The sequence below is a fragment of the Lactuca sativa genome, chromosome 2 (assembly GCF_002870075.4).
Source record: "Lactuca sativa cultivar Salinas chromosome 2, Lsat_Salinas_v11, whole genome shotgun sequence".
NCBI lineage: Eukaryota > Viridiplantae > Streptophyta > Magnoliopsida > Asterales > Asteraceae > Lactuca > Lactuca sativa.
Window position 1 is genome coordinate 209831879 of NC_056624.2, and position 12296 is coordinate 209844174.

Here is a 12296-nt window from a genome sequence, read left to right on the forward strand (position 1 = left end):
TATCAAACATTGAGAATAAAATATTATTAAGATAAACTAGTATTATATTTCAGATATAATTGATAGACAAAATTGCAAAATTGCAAAAATGGTACCTGTTGTATGCATTTTTTTGGGGTTTTAGTCCAAACCACGATTTTTTGGATTGATGGTCCTTTTAAGCTAGTTTACATGCAGTTTTGGTCTCTGTCCAAACTACAAAGACCATTATACCCTTAATGAATTTATTTTTCATTTTTCTTTCACTTTTTAAAATTATTATTATTATTAAATATAAAATCGGGCCCATCTCTCTCTCTCTCTCTCTCTCTCTCTCTCTCTCTCTCTCCACCATCAACATCCTTTTCCTTCAAAAGAAAAACCCGAAACTTCAAAATCGATTCAATTGTTAACCATAATTTACAATCAAGTAAACTTATTTTTCACCAAATCCATCTCCCTTGAAGATCAAACATCAATTTAGAAGGATAAGATGAGAATCTGGTGTTTCTAGAATGATGGTGAAAGATGTGCAAACGAGAACGATGAAAGAGGATACAAAGAGTAAAGTGTATTGCAACCTGCAACCAAATCCAAATTAAAAATTATAGCCTCACCGTCTCAGCCTCTTTTCTCGATGAAAGTTGTGTTGGACTTCATTGTGGAGGAGAATGATAAGAAATTGAGAATATCCTGTAAGATCTAGGGCTCGAAAGCAAGTCAATTTCTGTTACCATATTGTTCATATGATCATTAGAGAACCAAAAAAAACCATGAATGATCTATGGAGGGAGTTGTGAGTTTCCAGTGATGGTGGTGAAGGTGGCGGTGGTGCTTGTGTGTATGTGTGTGTGGTTAGAGAGAAGATGAACCAAAAATCCAAATGCACTTGCGTTTGTTCTTAAGACCCATTGTGAAGAAATCTATGGTTGGAGAGAAAGAGAGAGAGAGAGAGAGAGAGAGAGAGAGAGAGAAAGAGAGAGAGGTTGATAGTCGATCGTTGTTTGTTCTTTTTGCAGATTCTATGTAAGATTTGCGAAGGAGACCTGAAAGATGAACTCAAATGTGAAACAGTCACTTCCTTCAATGATTTTGCAAGCTCTATGTAAGATTTGCGATTTTAGAAGTTTTAAGCTTGAATTCCCAGCAACAGTTCTTCTTTCTGTCTTAATCATATGGGTTACAGTCTTCGAGAGAGGGAGGCTAAATGCATAGATCAAAGAATGAACCCAAATTGTTTGGTCTTGAGGTGTATTGTAAATAGACAAAGAAAACCCGAAAATTGTTTGTGGATTTTTTCTTCATCTGGATTTCGAGTTGTAGGTATTCCGATTCCATTTTTGACAAGAATATTTTTTGGATAAAGAAGTGTGAAGAAGATGAAGATAGGTCCTGCAAATGATTTGTAATAGAGAGAGAGAGAGAGAGAGAGAGAGGGGTGGGCCCCATAATTTTTATTAATAAAACTTTAAATTAAATAGTAAAAACCATAAAAAAAATATATCAGAAGGGCATTTTAGTATTCTTAGTTTTTTGAAGGACCAAAAACACAACAAAACTAGCTCAAAAAGACCACCAATCCAAAAAAATTGTAGTTTGGACTAAAACCCCAAAAAAATACATACCACAGGGACTATTTTTGCAATTTTGTCTAATTGATATAATAAAATTATAATAATATAATATCATCTGTGTTAAATAAAATATTATATGATAAAGTTATAATAAAAAAATCTCTTTATCAAATAAAAAAATATCTTAACATTATAGTAAGACATCAAAATTACATTATAAAATACTTACTTTTAGAAAAAAATTTATATTTTAATCATAATTTTTTTTTAAAAAAATTCATCATATTTTGGTTTTAATGATTTGTCACCATCTAAAATCTCAAATATATAAACAATCACAAGTTTTTTTTTTCATTTGTTATTCAAAAACATGAAAATCATTCTTTAATTGTTAATGAGTCCAAAAGGATTTTTTTTTCTAAACATTCTTATTATTTTACACTAATAACAAGTCTTTTTATTTGTTCAAGCAATTACATTAAATCTAACTAGAAGGGTATCCCACGCGTTGCGTGGGGTAGAAGGCGTTCAATTAAAATATAATTATATAGTTTCGATTGTTAAATTAATAAATTTACAAATAAATTTAATCAGATACAACAAAAGAGAAAAGAAGTTGCACATCTTTATCTTTTTAAAAGTTGCACCACTTTATCCTTTTTGGACATTGCGGGAAAGAAGTAAATCACATCGAACATTATAATTAGTAATCATATCTGGATTTGGTTATTTTTTGGTGGGATTAGATGGGGATGAATGTGTATCAGGTTTTGTGCAACCAAAATTTCAAGCTATATCAAACTATCAATAACAAAATCAAAATCAACTAAACTACATTTATGTTTCTTGTATTAAGGCCACAAGGGTATTCTGGTCAAATTACTTGATGTGCCTTTCCATAATACCTATTTATGAATGGAGACTGCAAGAAAAACACACATGGTTACCAAATGTCATTCAATCATTACAAACATAAGCATTACAGTGGCAAATAGGACATTTTGCATTTCAGGTCAATATCAACAACATATTGTTTCTTTTCGACTTAATGGAACAGAACTTGATAAACACCATTTGATGACCTAAAGGGCAAACATATCATTTTTGCATTTCAGATCCAATTTAATGGGGCATAACTTGATGACCTAAATCAAGGCTAAATTGGTCTTTTTGCATTGAGGTTCAAAACCAAGGAAAATATACAGGTGTTTATTTTTCACTTATCAAGTCTTAACTTTTTTACAAACTTACCCTCATTTATTTTTTCCTTCCATTTTCTCAATTACTTTTTTAACAATACCTATCCGAACAACATTTTATCTAAAAGACTAAACTTACTAAACGTGATTTAACCACATGGTATTTTACATTCAGAACTGCAACATATGACCTAAATGTCTACTATTACCCTTAAATACTAATTCACATTATATTCAATGACCATAGAAAAGGGCAAATGAGTCATTTTCAATTGGATTTCCACAAAGGTCGCATTTTTAAGAAAGAATCTTTGACAGAATGTAAAAAATGCATCTTTTTTCAAAAAAAAAAAAAGTAACAAACCTTGACTTGTGAGACATCAGGGGTATCAGGTGTGGCTACAGGATAAAATTTGTAAAATTTCATCTTCTCATATGCCTCAACTTTCTCTTTACTCAATGACTCTCGAGCATTCTTCCTCTTTTCCCTTGCCTAATAGATGTCAAAATTATGAAATTAAAATTAAAACATAAAACAAAGCTCAAGTATTTAGCATATACTAATAATACTAATAAACAATTACTTTCACAAAGTTACCTCACGATTAGCTCTCTTTCTTTCTCGAACCTTTTCCTTCACAAATTCCTATATAAAAAAGAAATATTATTTTGTTAAATAATACTTGAGCAAATCATGGCATGCTAAGGGAAATAGAGGGGAAATAATAAATGAGGACAAATTTGTAAAAAGTTGGAGATCGATGAGAAATGCATACATGTTTCTTTTTTTGACTTAATGCAGAAAGAATGGCCTTATAGTGTAAAAAATAAACATTTTTAACATATAAAATCATTTTTGTATACTTTGAAGTCGTTAAAACCAACTTTCATTATTTACAGTTAGCATTCACATGATTCTACAAAACAACATTGTTTTACCAAAAAAAAAAAAAAAAAAAAAAAACCCCAGAAACAATCGTCAAAAACCATACATATTTCTATCTGGTTTAGACTCTTTAGAAACATATATGAAAAAGCTAAGAAAGCAAGTAAAAAATTAGAAAAAAAAAAACTATAGCTCACCTCAAATTCATCCAGCTCCCAATCAAACTCACAGACAACCTATAGAAAGTCAAAATTAAAGCAAATTAGTGACAACCCAAGTCAAAGTTTGTATGAATGGATCATGATATATCATCTTCACAATTTGACTATTGAACTCTAAAAGCTTTAAAACAAAATCAATTAAAGAAGCTAATCAGTAGTTAAAATGATGAAAGCATGAAAGATGTATTTTCATGGCTGTTTTATCAAACCTTAAATTTGCAACCGTCATCTGAATCTATTTATGGCTCACTTCTGGTGGATATTCTGCCAACAAATAACATCCAAGAGCATCTACTCTTTTTGTTTCAACACCCTTCAACATAAACTTTACAAAAAGAAACTTGTGATATTACAAACAAATCCCTTTATGTATATAAAAGAAAAAAAAAGTCAAATTGTAAAAGGAATAGTTAGAGAGAACCAACCTGTCATTGATTGAATTCCATAGTCGATATCAGTCCTTCAATATTGTTCTGCAATTATGTAACCAAAATTAATAAAATTAAGAAACGGCAGCGAAGCAGGAGGAACCGACAAAAAGAACACACACAAAACACAGACATAGTGGAATGAATTCAGATCGATATTATGTGAGTATCCAAATTTTTGATTTGGGTTTTAGCCTTTTAGGGTATTTTACCTGGCCCATATCCGGTGTACATAACAATGAAATTCAGGGTTGTAAGCAGGAACTCCATTGTTGTAGATCCCGTGTGAATAGCAGTCAGAATCGAGCTCTTGATAGGACAAAAAAATAACAAAAAATGAATAACAAATCAGAGCATGTTTTGAACAGACCTTAGGCTTGAACCAGAAGAAGAAAGGAAATCAGGCGAAAAGCCCTACTTTTGAAATAGACGAAGAGATGATTGGTGTATGTATCCTGTCACAACATCTAGGGTTAAAAGATATTGTCTACGACAGATAAATTAATAGCTCGTATATACTATACGTCATAAATATTAAAGGGTGGAATGGAGAACAACCTTTGAAGAAACCATAATCGGCATGAAAGAACAATTACAAGACATCTGAGTGGAGGAGGCGTGGTAGAGTAGAAGACAAAGAGTTAGACATTATTAGTTACCTGATTCGAGATGAAAACACCGGAGGCGGAAGAAATCAAAGCGAGCAGCTTGGAAGAAGGGAGGCGGTGTTCTGTGCTTTACCCACCAACGTTGGGGATTTCAAAACCCTGAAAACATTCCTAAAATGAAAGCGAAAACAAAGTTGTCAAACCGAAGGCTGAAATCAATGTACAGACGGTAGGAAGCAGTTGGAATAGATAAGGGAAGATAGGGAACCCGAACAAATATGTTAGCCGATGAGCAGACGAAGAAGAGGTTGCTGATACTGTAGAAGTTGAAGCGAACGATTCTCAAAAGAAGAAGGTATGTAACGGTGAGTAACGGAGGTGAGGTTGACGGTTGCTCAGATGGTTTTCATCAGGACGATACAAAGGGAAGTGGAAGTGTGGAGAATGAGGCGTGGGAAAACGATACCAGTGGGTGTTGGAGGCATCGGTGTCGTCGAAAGCCACCGGTGAGGGAGGAAGTTTGTTTGTGAGAAGCAATGTATAAGAGGTTTCTGGAACGAATGAGAAACAGGAGAAGGAAAATAGGATACTATTGGTATACCAAAGAAATAGAGGCGGTGATAAAAAAACTTGTCGATATGGTATTGGATATGAGAAGCGGTGGATTATAAATGGAATACACGTATGTATGTCACACCGAGTTTTATGTCACGTATCCACAAAAGAATACACATATTGGCAAAAGATGTCCCCTATAAAAACTAAGAACAATTGTAAACAGGTCCAAAGACAAAGGACCAAAACTGCCAAAACCTTTGCAACTTAACTGTAGGTAATAGCTAAGGCACAAGAATTTTAATATACATATATAATTGGTAACAAGCTAAAACAACAATTTTCGAAGGCACGGCAAGGACACAACGATTCATATAATATTTGGTTTGCTATTTAAAGCTTAAAAAATAGCCATTTTTTCCTTTTCTCATATTGTATTATTCTGTTTGCTGTTCATTTTGGCCCCATCATATTTCATTCTTGTTTGGGTTGGGGAAAAAGCCCAGCTGGCAATTCAAACAAAATTCATGTATCCGTCCTCCATGACCCGGTCTTGATATTGATCGTTAGCCGTGAATCGTAATGGGGCTGTAAAATGGTAGGAATTGCTTGAGATAATAAGGTAATATCTGAATCATCACATTAAATCTGCTGCAACTTTCCCAATCTTGATTAGATTCCGATTGTTGATTGTAACCTACATTGCCCATTACGTGTTTGTTGAAAGTTCTCAAAGAAAAAATGTCGTTTGCAAGACCATAAATTTGAATATGTTATTGTTATAGCCTATTTCCACATTTCAATTGTGGCTAACCAAGATGTTAGCTTTTATATACAGATGGTATGTGATATCGCTGTTGCTTACAACTCTGATGGGTTAGAATGAAGTCATTTAAGTTCCAAATCAGGACTGGGTTTTCTATAAGCTCTGTACTTAATCACATTGAATATATAATAAGATCATGGGAGGGACGTGAAGAGAAATCTTGATGTTTCATACTCGATTCACCAAGAGAAAAGGAAACAGAAAGGCGGTTTGTGTGCAAACCACTGAATACAGATTAGGTAATTGGTCATGGCTCATGGGTCTACACCTTTATGTAATTATCGAGCATCAAATTGTGTAATTGTGACTTCATTGACTGAAACCAAAACTTCTGGCATGATTAAGTTAGACTTAACTTCAGGGTTAGGCACTTGTGTGAAAAAGCCAGGTGGTTGTGGTGGAGGTAGTGCACCCTCACCACTCAGCATATGAATCACAGAGGACATAATTGGTCTATCATCTGCATGTTGTTGCACACATGATAAACCAACATGTATTGATTGCAATACTTCTGAAACAACCCATGAGTCCCCTAAGGCTGTGTCAACCAGCTCCAGAGGTTTGTCTTCCTTGTAAAGTCTCCATGCCTAAACCATTTTGAAGCTCAATAAGATTAGATTAATTTCTGATTATGGGAATTAGATTATTTTCACCAAACTTACATGCCCGAGAAGGTTATCATGGTGATCTTGATGAGAGAATCCTCTGTTTTTCTTCCCACTCACAATCTCCAACACCAAAACACCAAAGCTAAATACATCTGATTTCACTGAGAAAAGCCCATTCGCTGCATACTCTGGAGAGATGTAACCCCTGCAGAATATTTGTATCTTAGTGTAGAATGATATTATAGAGGATATGTTAAGCTACTACACATGCATTATGATTAGTGGCTTCTTACAATGTACCAACAACTTTGTTTGTGTTAGCTTCGGTCTCATATTCTTTGAACATTCTAGCCAAGCCAAAGTCTGATATTTTTGGGTTCATGTTGGAATCAAGCAAAATGTTGCTTGCTTTTAGATCTCTATGGATTATTCTAAGCCTGGAATCTTGATGGAGATAAAGAAGACCTCGAGCAATCCCATTGATAATGTGGTAGCGTTGACGCCAGTTGAGTAACAAGGAGTTGTTTTCATCTGCCACAAAAAAAAGGAATTTCTTTTTAAGTTTGTATTATGTATTTTAATGATTTAATCAAGTGTGTGCTATTATATAATCTTGAGAAGGACCTACCAAATAAAAAAGAGTCCAAGCTTTTGTTGGACATGTATTCATAAATCAACATCATTTCCTCTCCTTGTATGCAGTATCCCAAAAGCTTCACAAGATTCCTATGCTGAAGCTTGGCAATGCATTTAACTTCGTTCTGGAACTCAACAAGGCCTTGCTTTGATGTCTTTGACAGCCGCTTCACAGCTATTTCTCCTCCTTCATCAAGCACACCCTGGTGATTGTTTTTAATTCATAGGTTGGTTAGTTAGATGCACTTACTTACTGCTCATCATTGCTGATTGTTGTTTTGATATTGGAGTTTTTACCTTGTAAACTGCACCGAAACCTCCTTGTCCTAGTTTATTGTGGATTGAAAAATTACTGGTGGCCTTGATTATCTTACTCAAGCTGAACAAAGGTAGATCAGAATCTTGCTTCTTGTTCTTGTTTGCTAAAAAAGATTATATGAAACATCAATGAATGGTTCAACTTCCCTAAATCTATACAAAGTGAAATTGCAAGGATAATCAAGTAGTTTTGTAAGTTGCCCCCACCCCTACCATGTGATTTCTTCAACTTTCTCCATGCATATAGTATCAGTGCAAAGCCAAGTAGGGCCACTGCAAATACTATTGACATGGTCACTTTAAGATTCGTGTTCGATTTCTTCTTCTTGTCTGCTTTTTGCCCACACAAAATGTTAGTGGTGGTAGTTGTAGTTAGTAACAGGAATGAGCTTACAAAAACATGACTAGGAATAAAATCAAGCGTTTTTCTATTTCCAGCTGTGTAAATTAGTTGTATTGTTAGAAAAAGTATAATGTACCAGGTTTATTCATGTAAGTTTAGATAGCATCATGAGGTTTAAGCAAGCAGGAGAAGGACACTTACGAATTAAGTTGTTGGTGTTGGACATTTTTATGTAGATGTCTTGCCCTGAAACATCTCCTTCCGGAGCGTCTCTGATGTCAAACAGCTCACCTGACCACTGTAAACATCCACTTCCGCTCCCTCTAACATCAATGTTTGCATAAGCTGTACAATAGCCATTGCGAGCACAAAGTTTCCCACATTCCTCAAGGGAAATGGTAGTATCAAACCATGAATACCTTGAGTCGGGCAATTTCAGGTTTGTAAATTTCCTGAAGTTTTCCCCATTTTCATCAGTCGCCGATATTTTATGCTTACACCCATTTGACCAGTCTGCTATGGACCATTCCATTGGCAGCTTTGGTTCAAATCCTTGTAAACACGCACATGCTGGCGCATTATTGATGTTACAGCTTCCATAAGAACCACATACAGCGTACCTGTCACAAGCATCCACGAAAAGCTCCATATATACCCTCCATTTTTCATCTGTCTTGTCCCAAACAAACTGCAAAACGTTGCCTTGTTGATCCAATCTTACCCTTGTAAGATATGAACTGTCTAACAGTGTGAAGTTGTAGTAATTCTCCTCATCAGTTGAAACAAAGTCAAACGCGTAGAAGATGTTGCGTTCCAAACCATGCAACCCAGTAAACCCCAACCCATTCCAATATCCAACCCTCTGCGGTTGCATGTTTGATCCATCTTCAGCAGTATACAATTGCGGATATCCAATGTTGTCCATCCAAACTGAATAAGAACCTGATGAAGGGTCATCAGAAGTCTTCCATGATGTCAGCCTCCTTTTTGTGCCCATTACACGGTCCACACCGATTTTCATTCCTGGTAGCCAAGTGTCTCCAGGATGATCAAAGCTTTGCCAAATGAGGTCACCACTGATATCATCTCTGATGACTAGATTTCCAGAATCCAATAGCTGTGCCACAGGATTCATATTTGTCCCTGGTTTGGAGGATTTGGATGACCAAATTGAGGTATTTCTAAGATTGAGAAGCTGTAAAGTTCCTCGGTCATTGATTTTGAGTACACCAATGCGGTCAGCAAGTGGAACCTCTCTATTAGCAACCCATACGATGGTACTGTCTGGCACATGCTTATACCGTATCCCTAGGTACCGAGAAGTTGAATTCCCAAGGCCAAAGAATGCCAGTTCAAATATTTCAGCTTCTGAAACAAGGGTGTCACCATCCTTGAGAGGCTGATTTGGAAACATGGTGTCTGTTGCACTACTAGTTTTCAGTACAACACAGCAGTAGAACCAAATCATGGCAAGAAGCTCCATACGATTTGATCTCACCTCTACAGTTGACATTTAATCTTATGAGTCTTATGCTCTTTAATCTCCTCCTTTCATGTATTAAAGACTTAGTCAATGTGGGCATAGCATTTCCCAACCCATGCAATACCACACAATAAAATTTAGTTCTAGAAGACTTGGTCAGTTTTTCTAGTTGCCATCGTGGACTTTTTTTTTAATGGTTATGGTTGCTTGATTTGTCTCATCTCTTATGTCTATAGAATTTTGCACAAAATACAAAATAACTTAGATTTGAATTTCTTTGTTTAGTTTTAGACCAATTATAGCTCTTTTTAGAGAACCCCAGACATATTGACGTCTATGCAATTATTTTCGGTTCTTTTAGATATGGAAAAAGTTTCAAGTTTTTAAATTGAGGAAAGCAAAGGAAAAGAAAAGGAAGAGGGAAAAATTAATTACATATGCTTTCGAGTTGGAAGTAATGAAAAATAATTTTCTGCCATTATTTGCCATTAATTTTTTAATTTATTTAAATAAACACACCTTCAACCTCACCCTCCCACCTTACCTTACATAACCCACAATTTTTCCCTATTTAAATAATAATGTTTTTAGTTAAGACAGGGACCAAACGCGTAACAAAAACAAACAGTAGGGACTAAGTGTGTAACAAAAACAAATAGTAGGGACCTTCCGAGTTAAAAAAACAAGTTAGGGACCAAACGCGCAAATTATCCCAAACCATAGGGACCATTCGTGTAATTTACTCATTTGTTTATTATAACATCCCACTTTTATATTCCCTGTTTCAACTGTACTTTAAAAAAATGTTGTAACAAAGAGATTTTAGAAATCAAAAAAAAACAATACATTACATTTCTCCATTAACTTCAAAACATTTTCACAACAAATTCTATTATATTTTTATAGTAGAATTTTTTACTCCTTTTAATTCATAAGAGATCATTCTATTTTTATGTTTAGCATGCTCTTAGCCAATCATAATTTGTTTATATAAGTTTATCTTAATATATTCTTTTATAATACCACTTTACAAACAAATGCATGTAAGGTTTCTTGATTAAAAACATTAAATTTAGAAAATATAAAACTGCAAAATGTAAAAATCGATAAACACCAAATAATAAAACATGTTAAATTACAGTTGAGCATGTCATAATCAACTTCAAGCTTTAAACATTGCATGATCAACTATTAACAAAGTGCTCTTCAAGTTTTTTGCTTCCAAAAGTATATGAGATAGCATAACTGAAGTTGTTAGTCCTCTTTGCAATAGCCCTAATTTGCTATGACCCAGCTGTCAAACTGTATGAAATAAAAGTAGCAGCCCTTAGAACAAAAGCAACAAACGTACACTATTATTTATTGTATTTAACCAAACAAAAAAAAACATTTGTTATTTAATTCAAACTCATTATTTGCATACCGTTGCACTTTATCGATTAATTTCTCAATAAAGTCAATTCTTTTAAACACTTGGTTATCATGAGATTCAAGGTATAACAGTAAGTAATAAACTTAACCAAAATCCCATCAACTCATCATTAGTTTTAAATAAAGATGTATTAAATACTTACATAATAATGCAAAAGAAAGTAGTGAACTAATCATAAAGTCTGAAGAGACCATATTTGATATAAAACCTTAAAATAAGAGCAAAAAAAAAAATTGACCGAGTCGTATTCTCTGTGTTAATCTATGAGGTACATGTATGATAAGTTTTCATTGACATTCAACTGTGTCAAAGCACTAATCTATAACAAAAAAATAAAATAAAATAATAATAATAATAATAATAATAGACACCTTAAGTGCTGCAAGCTTTAAAGGTGAGGCCCAAAGAAATGTACATTACTATTTCTTGCTATAATGGAAAGAAATGTAATAAAACACTATACTACAAAAACAGCTATGTACTTTCATGTTTGACATCAAAAACCAATTTTTTTATGTTTAATGCATAACAATATAAATTTTCAGCCTTATAGCTCAATAAAGTTGACAGAGCCTAAGAACAACTTTTTTTTTTTCAAAAATCAAACCATTCATGAACCATTAAAGTATCTTATGTTTGCTGAAAAATATCCAATTGTAAATCACAAAATCCATGGACCACTAAAGTCTTAACAAAATGGAACCGAGGGAAATATAATAACTTGCTAAAATTTTCATAAATCAATATCTGAAAGGGAGAAAAACACAAACAGGACTGAGTAATTTTAATTTTATTTTGGTCATTGATTGTTCCAATTTCTTGATCTTGGTAACCGACATAAGTGAACCCACAAATATTTACAGCAATATTTGTGAAAATGTACACATATTTTTTACACATATTAAATCTCTAATTTCATGTTAAATAGATTGAAGCAAAAGGATAAAGACGAGATAATCGATCGCATGTCTTACTTTTTTTTACATTTTATGTAAAGAATTAACTTTTCACAACTATAATGGAATTTATTGTTTTGAAAGAGCAACTATCATGGAATTTATATGTGCCTACGTACATGAGAATTAGTTCAACATTCATCAACACTAAAAAAGTTCACCTCATATTTAGGATCTAGTGTGGAAGATTTATTTGCATATGTATATAAAGCATTTAGCAAAACAAACCAAGAAATTAAAGAAA

The 12296-nt window shown here is 33.7% G+C and overlaps 1 protein-coding gene across 15 annotated transcripts; it reads right to left on the minus strand.

Annotated features, from left to right (window-relative positions):
* Positions 1–2230: 2230 nt before the first annotated feature.
* On the minus strand, positions 2231–9742 carry LOC111906246 (G-type lectin S-receptor-like serine/threonine-protein kinase At4g27290). Of its 15 annotated transcripts, none has more exons than XM_042899518.2 (16): positions 8383–9742; positions 8052–8171; positions 7818–7942; positions 7513–7723; positions 7178–7415; positions 6939–7089; positions 5164–6863; positions 4947–5066; positions 4706–4742; positions 4500–4596; positions 4285–4332; positions 4069–4184; positions 3836–3874; positions 3351–3398; positions 3117–3245; positions 2231–2475 (listed from the first exon to the last, which is right to left on the minus strand). In XM_042899518.2, exons 1-7 carry the CDS (start codon positions 9692–9694, stop codon positions 6555–6557), a joined length of 2466 nt encoding a protein of 821 aa, XP_042755452.1. In that variant the 5' UTR covers positions 9695–9742; the 3' UTR covers positions 2231–2475; positions 3117–3245; positions 3351–3398; positions 3836–3874; positions 4069–4184; positions 4285–4332; positions 4500–4596; positions 4706–4742; positions 4947–5066; positions 5164–6554. The 15 variants fall into 15 exon arrangements, with proteins under 15 accessions (XP_042755452.1, XP_042755456.1, XP_042755454.1 ...); XM_042899522.2 differs by having other exon boundaries at positions 4500–4551; positions 4658–4742; XM_042899520.2 differs by having other exon boundaries at positions 4846–5066.
* Between the last annotated feature and the right edge of the window lie 2554 nt (positions 9743–12296).